Consider the following 13515-nt stretch of genomic DNA (forward strand, 5'->3'; position numbering starts at 1 on the left):
TGCAACTTTCCCGATTCAGTTACCCAGGCTGTGATGTCAACAGTATCCTTTCAAAGTCTGAAGAGCTCCCTCACCTCCCCATTCTTTCCCTGATCTCACGAGGGGAAGCACTGGATGAGCTCTGCAGCACAGTGATGCCTGTATCCAAGAGCTGGGCAGCAAGGGAGAGTCCCTCAAAGGGCAGATGGTTCCCTGATAGAGTCATGGTCACCAACCTTAAACTTAGTACTTCCCAGAAATCTTGCTGCTTCCTTAACTATTCCCTCAAGCTCACATTTTGGAATTTCTCTATCTCCTCTGACTGCCTTCACAGGGGAAAAAGGAAACCAAGAGAACGAAAGAGCTTTCAGTTCAGTTCAGTTCAGTTGCTCAGTCGTGTCCGACTCTTTGCGACCCCATGGACTGCAACACGCCAGGCTTCCCTGTCCATCACCGACTCTCAGAGCTTACTCAAACTCGTATCCATCAAGTCAGTGACACCATCCAACTCTCTCATCCTCTGTCATCCCCTTCTCCTCCTGCCCACAATCTTTCCCAGCATCAGGATCTTTTCCAATGAGTCAGTCCTTTGCATCAGGTGGCCAAAGTATTGGAGCTTCAGTTTCAGCATCAGTCCTTCCAATGAATACTCAGGACTGATTTCCTTTAGGATGGGCTGGTTGGACCCTTAGCACCCTGTTAACAGACACAGGGAAATGCCCTCTTCTCCAGACTGATGCTGTGGCCCATCCAGTGTCTTGTGATACTGCAGGAGGTGTCCCCTCTCTCCCTCTCTCCAGGACCAGTCCTTCCATCCCAGCCTTGCACCCCATCCCCACGCATGAGAGCCTTACCCTACAGAGCTATTTTCAGTCTGTTTCTCTCCCTCTCTCTTTAATACTCATCATACTCTTTCACCTGGCTCCTTCCAATCAGCTTTCAATGGTGTGCAATAATTTTTTGACCTCTGTCTTCCGCTCAGCCAGGCCCTAGCCCTTTCCACCGCTTGGCAGCCACGCAACTCAGAAGAACTGTCTATATTTGGTACTGTCCTCCTTCGTCACCTTCCGCCCCCACTACATCCCTTTCCCAGAGGCCCCATCAGCCACTGAAGGTCACTTTTGACCTCCAAGGTCACTGAGGATCTTCATTGTTTCATTCTATGTTTTCAGCCTTATCTTACTTGACTTTTCAGTGACTCCCTTCTTCTTCAAAAGTTTTTCTCTTGTCATCATTCATATTTTGATATCACACTCTCCGGGTTTTCTCCTTCCTCTCTGGCCACCCCTCCTTGTTTCATGAAACACTGGCGTCCCCCAGGACTTGTTCCCAGGGCCTTTTCCCCTCTCATTCTGCTTTCCAACCAGGTGGTCTCAGCCATGCTCATGGCTGGGCTTTCTACTCCCCAGTATACGTCCCAGCCAGATGGTGAGCTCCAGACCTGCGGAACCACCTCATGGAGATAGCTCAAAGGTTCCTCACACTCCCCCTGCACAAAAGTGAACTCATGACTTAAAATCCATGGCCTCATCCTTGTTTCACTAGGTGGTACCACCACCCTAAGTGAAACCTTAGCTCTCATCCCCAACTCCTCCCTCTTTCTGAAGCCTACAGCCAACTCAGAGGCAAAGCCAGTCAATTTATTTCCTAAACACCTCTCCAAGCTATTGCCACACTGACGGTGGTCCAAGCCATCATGGTCTCTCTCCAGAGCTTCCCTGGTCTCCCCACATCTAGTCTTCTCCCATCCAAGATGATGTTCTTGCAGCTTAAATTCAACTATGTGACGTCTCACTTAAGACCTTTCAGTAGCTTCTGTTGCTCTTGGGAAAATATCCCAACACTCTTGTTGGCCCAGCGGTCCTGTGTGGTGCCCTCTGGCCAGACTTGCCCTGCTCACTTGCAGTTATTCTCTCCTGTACCCTTGGAGTTCTACCCACTTTGGCCTTCTTTCAGCCCCTCTTTAGTGATATTTCTTCTCACCACAGGGCCTTTGCACATACCCTGTACCAAGAATCCTTCAAGTCCTCACCTCTAGGACTTAGTAAATGACACTAACTTTATGCCACAGGGGTGTGCCAGACCGTTCATTTGGGGCATGGGGAGAAAATGACAGAATTTCATTTTATAATTTATTTTTACATTACTGCTTTAAAAGTTTCATTTTGCACATGTTTTCTTATGTACATAATATAATAGTAGAGCAATATGTACATATAATATATAAACATACATACACTTTGCAAAGAATTGAGTATATATGTGTAATGGGTACATGCTCAAAACTCTTTACTAAGTCCCCAAATATGTTAAGATCAGAGCACTAATGAGTTATCACTTCTTGAGAGAACTCTTACCTACCTTACCACACCTAATACCATTATATTTATATCCATTTGTACTACTGTGCAGTGAAGCTCTCTACCCTGAGGACAGGAGCTTCAGGAAGCCAAGGGTGTTGTCTGCCTGGTCACTTTGGTGTCTCTAGTGTTAATCCAGTGTCTTGCACATAATAGGTGATCAAGAAATCTTTGTTTTGTTTTGATTTGTTGTGCTTGATTTTTATTGATATGTTGGAGCACAGTTGATTAGGGCTTCCCTGTTGGCTCTGTGATAAAGAATCCACCTGCCAATCAGGAGACACATGTTTGATCTCTGGGTTGTGAAGATCCCCTGGAGAAAGAAATGGCAACCCATTTCAGTATTCTTGCCGGAGAAATCCCATGGACAGGGGAACCTGGCGGGCTATAGTCCATGGGGTCACAAAGAAGCAGACATGACTTAGCGACTAAACAACAACAACAACAGGTAACTAACAATGTCGTGTTAGTTTTAGGCATACAGCAAAGTAATTCAGTTATACGCATTCATGTCTCTATTCTTTTTCAAATTCTCTTCCCATTTACATTATTACAGAGTAAGGAAGTATTTTTTGAATGAATGAATATGCTAGGATTCAGTTATATCCAAAGGATTCAGACATACCTAAACAAACATCCTCAAGGATTCAGAGATACCTAAAATATACTGAATAGAGAGACCAGGCACTGAATGTGTTGGGTGTGTTCAAAAGTATCGTCTCATTTAGTCTTTAATATTACTGTGGAGAGCCTTATTGCTATCACCTCTGATTTTGTTGGGGAAGAAAGCAGGATTCAGAATGGCCAAGGTCATTTAGCTGGAAAACACTGGAGATTGAATACAAATTCAGGTTTGGGGGCTTTCCTGAAGGTCCAGCGGTTAAAAGTCTGCCTTGCAATGCAGGGACACTGGTTTGATCCGGGAAGATCCCACATGCCACAGAGCAGTGAAGCCTGGGTGCCACACCTATGGAGCCTGCGTGCCTAGAGCCCATGCAGGGTGCCCTGCAACAGGAGAAGCCATCGCGAGAAGCCCAAGGACCACAACTAGAAAGTGGCTCCCGCTCGCCGCAACTAGAGAAAGCCCACGTGCAGCAGTGAAGATTCAGTGCAGCTATAAAATAAATAAAATTGTAAAAAGAAAAGAAATTCAGGTTTAGAGTCTAAGTCTAATTTGCTTCCTATTACATTTCAGCGATTTGATCATGAAATGAACATTTTCGTTCTAAGAGGCAATTTCCTCTTTTGCGTGGTCTCAAAGACTAGATTGTTCTTACTTAAACTCATTCTGGTGAATATCCAAATATACACAAGTCTACCATGTAGTGGTTACCGACGAGACACCTAAGCTCTTGTTCACTCTTTTCCATCCTCTGATCCTTTGTCTCTCTGAGTTTGGCAATGAGGCTGTTACACAAAGAGCAATAGTCATGTTGCTACTTAAAAGATCCAGCCCACTCGCAAGGTAAGCAACTTATTAGATGACGCATTTGCAGGGAATATGGCCCAAAGCCCTGAGACCATGTTGATGTTTTCCCACGGAGTTTCGTCTCTTCTTGTGCCTTTGCTGCCTTCACTATATGTCTCTCTGGGAGCCTCGCCCTTTCTTTGTGAATTGACTGTGCTGGAAACAAAAACACAACCTAAGGTGCTTGGGGGGTGCACTGTGAGAAAGAAAGGGGGGTCGAATATGCAACACAGAAGGAGTTTAGAGCTCACTGCAGTTATTCTCAGCTTCATCCTGCAACTGTTTCCCAGTAAGTCGTCTAGTTGCCCAACCAAACCGCTCTTCCCCAACCTTCTCTTCATCTTCAGATGCAATTCTCTTGAAAACATCATTCTTTTTTTCGTTTTTGGCCTCACCTTGTGGGAAGGATCTCAGTTCCCCCGCCAGGGACTGAACTCAGGACAGCAGTAAAATTGCCAAATCCTATCCACTAGACCACCAGGGAACTCTCGAAAGCATCATTCTTCACTCTGTTTGAAAAGCAAAGTCTTCACTATCCTGCCTCAGTAACTCACACGCCTTTCATCAGGCTACTTTTAGCAAGTTCAAAGCTGTGTGGTTTATAATGATTTTCCAAGTAAAACGTGCTCTCCCAGAGCATTGTCTCACTGGTCTTTGCAAGGGGAGATTTTTTAAACTGTTTCCAATGTCAGCTGTGTGAAGGGTGCTTGAAGGGCAGGAAACCAATAGAAAGTGAAGACTCCACGCCCTCCAGGCTTGTCTTGATTCCCTGCCTTGTCACTGGAGGTGAACACAGAGATTCTTCCACAAGCTCAGCCCCTTCTCCTGCATTTCTGGGCTTGTGATTTTTGTGTTGGCTGCAAGCAGAGGCGGTGGCCCCATGAGTCTCCTTCCCATTCACCTATCCATCCATCCAATGACTCAAGCAGTCAGTCAATGTTTCTCCTCACTTCTCTTGCTCTCTGCATTTGGCTCAGTTTTTCACCCAAGAAAGAAAAGTCTGTCTTGGATTGATAAGAGGAGGGTGGACAGAGTCAATGAAATATGTCAAAGTACACTAGGGTCTCCGCCAGATGGGTTAGGGCTCAGTTTCACAGATTTTCCATGGGATGCTCTTCCCCTTTTCTCGTATTTGTATATGCATGTATACATATTCACATCCATGTGTGCACATATTCATATATGCAACCACCCCTCATTATTTGACTCTAATTTGTTCATGGAAACAAGCCTGCTGAGCTAGTGAATTTCAGAGAGCAGTCACTTGCATTCTACTCTTTTAAATGGGAAAAATTAAAATGCATTCCGAGTCCACCCCAAACATCAGTCAAGTTCCCAAAATATCACTGTAAATCATTGCAACGCCCTTAAACACCATGTAAAACTCTCCTAGGAATGTTCTATAATATGAATCAATTAAAACAGCCTTTTCTTAATTAGCACTTAGGGAACTCCTCAGTGGGAAGGTCTATTTTTGTACAGTGAACAGACATGGTAAGCGATCAAGGCTCCTCTTCCTGGCATCACATTGGCCCAGTGATGCCAATGTGAAGAAATGTCGCTGAGAAGTAGTAAATACCACCTCAACTGGACTTGACTTTGTAGAGCCCGCAGGACCTAGGTGAAGCAGACTGGGACCCTTGGTGGGGGGAAAGATAAGGAAGGTGACGATGATAACACACACGGGGATCATCCACACGGATTCTGATTTCTCCCTCTGATTCTGGGGTGGTCGGTCACTTTTCAGCTTGTCTCCTTTCTTTGTCTTCTGGGTCTGCTGCTTCTCCATCCTGCTGGTCTCTCCCCTTCCTTCTGCCTTCCCCTTAAGCCCCTCTGATTTCCAGTTCGGGTGTTTCTCCCATTGTGTTCTGATGGTCTCTCTCTTTCTCTTCCTGTACTCCAGGCACATGAGAGTAATCTGGGCCAGTATCTGAAAATCTAAAAATGTCGAAAGATGTAGCAGCATTTTCTGCTGGAGTGAACAAAAGGTGCTAGTGAGCCGTCAATCACATGAAGAGAGGAGCCATGAACCTGACTTATCTACCTGAATCAGAGGAGAAACTAGAGAGGGAATAAGATGGGACAGGTCTGGGACCTGTCACTGAGAAGGACTAATGGACACAGACCAAAGGTCCGCAGTATGTTTCAAAGAGCCTAGTGCTTCCAGTGGGCATATGCTCATCTCCCTGAAATAATCCATGCTGATTTCTTGATGCAAAATTCATACTGTCTTCCCTGTTACTAAGCAACCAGCCCAAACATGTTTACTGTGTAAATTTCTCTAGAGGGCCTGGGGCTGCACCCAGGGCTCAAAGCGTGAAGGATGCGACAGGCACAGAAGCCAGCCAAAGCTTAGGGAAAGGTTTCCGAAGCTGACCTGCAAAGATCCATTATACTGTAGACACTTTTAGGCCATACCTGGGGAAATGCAGTGGCTCAAGTAAAATTTTGACTATTTTCCTCCTGCTAAACTCCAGCCTACTGGTCAAAGATGTGGACTCTGGAGCCCGACTTCCTAAATTTGATTTCCAGTTCTGCTATGGAATAAGTTGCTACAGAGTAAGTTCCATGTGTAAAATGGACGCAATAATTATGCATATTTCATAGGGCTATTGTGGGGATAAAATTAATACAATTAAAGAGCTTAGAACAGTGCCTGGTACACAGGAAGAACTCAATAAACATTAGCTATACTATCACTATTCTTTATTACTCTACGGAAACGGATATACTTTTTGTTCGTTTATATGAATAGCAGAGTTTACCAGCTGGGAGATCAGCTGAGAAATCAATTCTTTAAAAGGATTGAGAATCCAAAGAGTTCAGGCCTTCCAGCAGTCCAGGGTCAAATCAGTTCCAGGAGTGGGGTTAGAAATTCATGTTGGCCTCCTGTGATCACTGAAGTACCGGGAGACCTTGTCAGGGCAGCCAACAAGAGCTGGAGACAAGCCCTACTTTGGAGCAAGGTTGGAGGTGCCTGTCCTAAGGGTTTCCCATGGCCCCCTGTACCTCGTCTTTAATATGTTTAATGACAACTGCTGGCTTCACTGTCTGCTTCCTCACTTACAAGGAACAGCATACACCTGTCTTTTTACTGCTATGTCCCAGTGCCTAGAATATGTTCATTAACCTTTAATGAGTGAATTTATTAGCTGCTGAAATGTAGCACTGGGGCTCTGATCCATCCTCTCTGCCAAGTCTACATTCAGAAAAGTGCTCTGAGAAGACATTGCTCCAGTGGTCTAAGGACAAGGAAAATAGGCAGGAGCATTACTCAGGACACATTGATGTTCCCCAGGCCCTAGTCTGAGGAAGGAGGCAGCCACAGGAGTAGCAGCAGAAAGCAGACAGGGCCAGGGGGGTGGTGAATAACAGACCATAAAAAGGAGGGCCATGTCTTGATGACAGCCCCCAAATCCTCCTATTAAAAAACACTGGCTTGATACTAAAACAATATTCATAAACATTATATCACAACTTGACAGAGAAAAACTTTACCGAATTATAACTACATTCAGAAAAGTATACAAATCATAAATGTAGAGCTGTATATGCTTTCTTTCATAAAGTGGACACAGCTGTGTAACCAGTACCATGTCAAGAGGCAGAGCTTATAAACAAAAGTTCTATAAACAGAAGCTTCCCCACTCTGCCCCAGGCATTACCTGTCCCCATTGGAAACCTCAGACATGAATGGGCTTGATTTCAAATCTAGTGGACATGGAATCTTAACCATGTGCATTCCTTTATACCTTCTCTCTTCTTCAGTGTCATGTTCCGATACGATGATTTAACTCAAAATATACATTGACTATCATGTGCCCATTATCTACTGGATATTGTCAGAGGTACAAGGAAAATGAAATACACTTAATTTCAGAGCGGGGGAAAGACTCTACTATATATATGTTGCTTGATAAAAATATAGCACATATTTAAAGTATTTCTTAAAACCTTTGAATCTATTAGGTGTTTGCTCTGGTCAAAATGTTTATGCCCCCCTAAAAATTTATACGTTAAAACCTAACCTGTAAGGTGATGCTATTAAGAGGTGGGGCTTTGGGGTGAGCAGCTGTGAGGGTGAAGCCTTCATAAGAGGGATTAGTGCCCCATAGAAGTCAGAAGAGAGCTTCCTGCCCTTTCTACCCCATGCAAAGTGAAAGTGAAAGTCGCTTAGTCTTGTCCGACTCATTGCGACCCCATGGACTATACAGTCCATGGAGTTCTCCAGGCCAGAATTCTGGAGTGGGTAGCAGTTCTCCCTTTTCCAGGGGGTCTTCCCAACCCAAGGATTAAATCCAGGTCTTCTGCATTGCAGGTGGATTCTTTATCAGCTGAGCCATCAGGAAAGCCCAAGGATACTGGAGTGGGTAGCAGTTCCCTTCTCCAGCAGATCCTCCTGACCCAGGAATCGAACCAACCTGGGTGTCCTGCATTGCAGATGGATTCTTTACCAGCTGAGCTACCGGGGAATCAGGTGAGGTTACAGCCAAAAGTCTAGGAAGCAGGTCCTCACCAGATACTGGGTTGGCCAGAGCTTTGATCTTGGACTTCCCAGCTTCTAGCTCCATGAGAAATAAATTTTTGTTTATAAGCTACCCACTCTGTGGTATTTTGTTACAATAACCTGAATGAACTAACACAGTGTACCATCAAAAGTCACTTTGCTTCTCAACGCTGCTGGAAGGAAGGTAGGATTTTAGAATTTGGTAGTAAGTAGCAGTGGGAGCTGGCAGATGTGGATAGAAGAGACCTGGGGACCACTGCTGGGGGGCCCTCGGAGGAAGCCTTTGACCACATGTTAGCTTTAAGGGGACAGCAGCAGGGCTACTCTGGGAACCTCTGAGATGCATCTGAGAAGATTCATATAAGGGGACAACAAAGGAAGCGCCAGATGGGAAGAAAAATCAGACACTGAAACTAAAGCTTTCTGAAAACAGAACCCAAGTCACACTGAGGTGTTAGGGGCACCGAGCCTTGGGGAAGGACAGCTCCCCTGCTCACTCAGTAGGTATTTAGGGTCACCAAAAGGAGGGCTTCCTCTGCAAGGACCCAGAAATGCAGTGAGTGGCAGCCTGTGCAGAAAAGCATGAGAAGGAAACTCTAGGGGATGGAACCAACGGGTCTTGCTGCCTGTCACTAATAGGTTCAGCAGCAGCAGTGAATTAAAAATGATCACACACACACATACACACACATGCCACATCTGACCCTCTTCTCTGTCTCATGGCTCAAGCATTCGGCCATCACTGCATAATAACCAAGCTTTGAAAGCTGGGCTGATAACAGACAGCGAGGTCTCAGGTGATGCTACCAGGTCACAAGGATGGCGTAGTGAGACTGAATCCCTCTCCCCCTCCACAAAGGACTGCATGCACATAAAGGGGCAGAGGGGGTGAGGGATTGTGTAAGGAGGCAGGATGAAAGGGTCCACAATGTACATTTCGGAAAAAACAAGAAAAAGAATGAATTGAAGCCAGCTGGAGGCATGAACAGCAGTGAGGGTTTGCACCTCGGCCACCTCCCACTCGGCAGAGACACTGGATGAATTCCTACGGTTGTCTAGAGAAGCCTATGGTACCTCCTCCGAGTGCTTGAAAAAGCAGCAAATAAAAGACATAGGACTACAACCTAATAAAATCAATCGGGGAAATAGCTACACATATGCCTCTTTATTCTTTCATTAAATAAAAGGATCTCACGGGAGATTTAATAAGTACATAATTTAGAATTAGGGATGAGCATAAACACTCTCGTAGTATCTGCCACAGCTGTGAGGTACTCTGAAACTACCTGTGATTTCCCTTGAGGACCAAGTCACAGATATTGTTCATACTCCGGTGATGTGTTGTTTATACTCCTATTTACAGAAAATGCTAAGTTTCACATAGAGGTTCATGAAAATGAAGAGAGAGTTTTTTCCTCTCCAAGACCATGAACCCCTTCCATTTTAGCTACAGACTCCTTGTTGGGATCTGTGGATCTCGGGTGAAGAACCCTCAAGGAAAACTTCAAGTTCTTTTCAAAATCACTATAAACTTTAACTTCAGCTGACTATTCATGGCCAGAAATTAGATTCCCCAGGCACAGCTAACAAATCCAAGGAATTTTTCCAGCAACCACAATCAGCAACTTACAGAGACATGAGCAGTCACTCTGTCTCCCACAGACACCCCAGTTTTCCTGGTTACAGGAATCTAGAACCCTCTTCCCCAGCCCCAACGCCCTCTCTGTTTAAGAAGCATCTTCCGAGAACCTTCCTTACCAGACTCTTCTCTTTGTCAATGTGCCAAGCCCATCGCCCTGCTGCCATCTGCCCTAACACCACCTCCCTTGACTTTTTTTGAAATGTCAACACATTGTCTTTTTTCTCTGCGTACTTTATCTGGGTCAGCGGCTGAATAAGTCTGAGCACAATGGCAGCCAAACACTGAGAGCTCAACTTCATCACGTTCACACCTACAGATTCACATCCAGGTGCTCAAATCCTTGTCACTGAGGGAACCAAGTGAGGGATGTGAATGGATGAGTCTCATGGATCAACAGGGGTTTCCCTGTTGGCTCAGCATCAAAGAATCTGCCTGCAAGGCAGGAAACACTGTTTCCATCCCTGGGTCAGGAAGATGCCCTGGAGAAAGAAATGGCAACCCACTCTAGTATTCTTCCCTAAACCATCCATGGACAGAATTTGCCTGGCAGGCTACAGTCCATGGGGTCACAAAGAATTGGACATGATTGAGTGACTGAGCATGCACATATCAACAAGCATTTATTGTGACCCTATGAGCCAGCTCTGGGTTGCAAAGTGGTTGCAAAATACATCTGCATTTGAAGAAATAACTCAGACAATAATCCCCAACGGCTGGGCCTGGGGATGCCTTAATATTAGTCAATAATTTCTCCTTGGGCACCTACTAGGTTTCAGAAACTGAGAAGGTGATGGGAATGAATATTGTAAGTCAGCAGATACGAAAAATCACATCCAACTGTCACAAATGATACAAACAGAAATAAGAAGGAATAGTATGGAAGGTATAATGGGGGAAAGGGGCTTTGTTATATGTGGCCACGGACAAAATCCTCTCCCTGAAGAGGTAAACTGCAAACAGAAAGAGACCCACAGGATGAGGAGGAGCCATCTCTGTGAAAAGTCAGAGGAAAATGGGAGGGGTTGGTGTCTTCAAGAAGGATAAAAACCCAGGGGAGCTGAGACCACCCGTGATACAGGGCACTCACATGAGCTTGGCTGGAGAGGTAAACACTGGCCACATCAGACAGGCAAGACCATGAGGTGGAGAGGCTCACAGCACGGACTCCAAAACCAGACGAGCTTAGAATTAGGCTCGGAAACTTCTCAGGCTATGTGGCCTTGGGCAAAATCACTCGCCTTCTCTGAACCTTAGCCGCTTCATCTTTAAGCTGGGATCATCACCTATGTCTGTCACTGAGTGGCTAAATGCATTAAATGTAAAGCACTTAGGGCAGAGACTGGCCCCGGGCACATGCCAGGCTAAGGTGTGCTGTGGTCTGCTCCAAAGCTCAGTGAGAAGCTGGGGAGGATTTTAAGCCCGGGAGATGCAGGATCTGGTTTGTCTTTAACAGATCATTGGTTGCTGCTTGGGCTACTGGTCCTCAAGAAGACAAAGAGCTGGAAGTGATCCCCGAGGTCATTTGCACCAACAGGGGCCCCAGTGATTCTTTCTGGGAAGGGGAGAGGGGACAATGCCTGAAGAGCTGCCATGGTGAAAGGCAGAAGAATGGCTGTCCCTCAAGCGTGCCGAGGGGGAGAGGAGGTTGAGGCCTCCGTGTTCGGAGAAGAGCTTGTACAATCGCCCCCCGCCCTCGCTTCCCGCCCAGGCCCCGTGGGGAGCCCGCTGCTCCCATTTCAGATGGCTCTGGATCCCACATGCCCCTGCCCAGCTGACCCCGGATCCTGCCGGCATCAATGTCACTTTGCTGGGATCCTCAGTGCCTCAAGGACAGCAGCCATTTCCTTCCCCTCTCACAGTGACTGACACAGGGCCCCGCAGCTGGGCCTGGGCTTTTGAATAATTGATTGGCAAAAGGAAGGTGGAGGCACGGCTCTGTAGGGCCACTCCTGGAACTCTCAGCCCGGGAAGGAACCGAGGGGGCCCAGGGAAGTCATTAAGTCACCTCCCTCTTCCCCGGGGTGCCTGCCTTCCTCCAGTCTCTCCGGCCAGACCCTTCCTCCCGGGTCTCCAGAGGACATTTCGCCTCTGCCACTTCCGGGATGCGTCCTGGAGTTCACAGCCCACCTAGGGCAGTCCTCCCAAACCTATCTCAGACCCCCTTCGGCTGCACTGTACAATGGGGACCCCACCCATTTTCTGCCCAGAGAACCCGGGGGGGACCAGCTCATATGGCCATAAAAGCCCTGCTGTCTCCAGAGACATCTGCAGCCACATCGTTGGGGAGTGGGGGGTAGGAGGGGGGCTCAGAGCTACTCCCTCAGGCTGGCTGGAGCTGCGGGCTGCTGGGAGGGGGTGAGGGTCGCCCAGGCCCTCCATACACAGGAGCCTCTCCAGACCCCAGCACCCCCAGCCCAACCGCCCCCTCCCCCGCGCCCACTGCAGCCCCCAGCCGCCGCCTCTGTCCACCTCCCTGCTCCCCTCTCAGCTCGGTCAGTGGTTCCCCTGCGCCAGCGGCTCAGCGGCCCCACTCCGTTCCCTATCACCCTTTCTCTTCTCCTCCTTCCTGGGGCTTCTCCTTCTCGGTCCTTCCCCTCTTCGTCTCCCCTAAGCCTCGCAGACCCTGCCCCAAACCCTCACAGCCCCCCTGTCTTATTACTCCCCCCGGCCCCCAACTCTCCTCCCAGCTCCGATTCCTATCCAAGCCCCCTTTGCCACTCACTCCCATGCCCGCACCTTTAGGCTTGCTGTCCCCTTTCCTCCTGTACCCTAGCCGCCGCCGCCACCCACCCCCCGACCCAGGCCTTTGGGATCCCCCCCCCCCCCCACCCCGCCCGCCCCAGGGTCTCTGAACACATCCGCTGTCCAAACACATCCGCTGTCCCCACTCCCAGCCGGGCTCTGTCGCGCAAAGAAGAACGCCAACCATTCCTTCCCACCCACTCCCCCCCGCCGCAGCCGCTGGGGAGACCCCCACCCGAGCCCCGGGGAGGCCGAGGCCCGCCGCCGCTCACCTGTTGGGCGGACCGGAGCACGCTGGGCTTCGCCTTCTCCGGGTCGGGCTCCAGGTCTCGCTGCAACACTCCCTTCTTGGGGTGCATGTGCCGGCATAGGCAGGTGACCCCGCAGAGCGCGAGGATGCTGGTGGCCGTGCCCAGCGTGGCGCCCAGCGCTATCACCGGCACCGACAGCACCATGGTGCCCGTTTCCCCGCACCGGGCTCGGTCCCGCCGCCGCGCGCCTCCCTGGCCTGAGATCCAGGCGCTCAGCCGCTCTCCCGCCGCCGCCGCCGCCGCCGGAGGGGCGGAGGGGCGGGGAGGGAGGGCGGCTCGAGGACGTCAGAGCGGGAGGCTGGACCCGGAGCTGGCCGAGGCGCCCGCACTCGGCACCGCGTCAGCCCAGCACGTGACCCGACCCCCCACCCCGGCCCAAGGCGGATCCGCTCAGGTGGAAGGAACCTGAGCGCATCATCCTCTCTTCTCGAGCCATCCTTCACGCTTTACGTAGGACACTTGGGTTCAAGAAGAGCAGGAGCTCGCCAAGGTCACACTGTGCGTTA

General features: G+C 48.6%; 1 protein-coding gene across 1 annotated transcript in view; it reads right to left on the reverse strand.

The window, feature by feature from the left end:
* SYT13 (synaptotagmin 13) overlaps positions 1–13243 on the reverse strand; it is a 42626-nt gene extending 29383 nt beyond the window's left edge. The window contains exon 1 of the mRNA XM_061152278.1: positions 12971–13243. Coding sequence (XP_061008261.1) covers positions 12971–13153 — 183 coding nt within the window. The 5' untranslated portion in view covers positions 13154–13243. The remainder of the gene's footprint in view (positions 1–12970) is intronic.
* Positions 13244–13515: the final 272 nt, after the last annotated feature.

This window comes from Dama dama, chromosome 1, assembly GCF_033118175.1.
Source record: "Dama dama isolate Ldn47 chromosome 1, ASM3311817v1, whole genome shotgun sequence".
Lineage (NCBI taxonomy): Eukaryota > Metazoa > Chordata > Mammalia > Artiodactyla > Cervidae > Dama > Dama dama.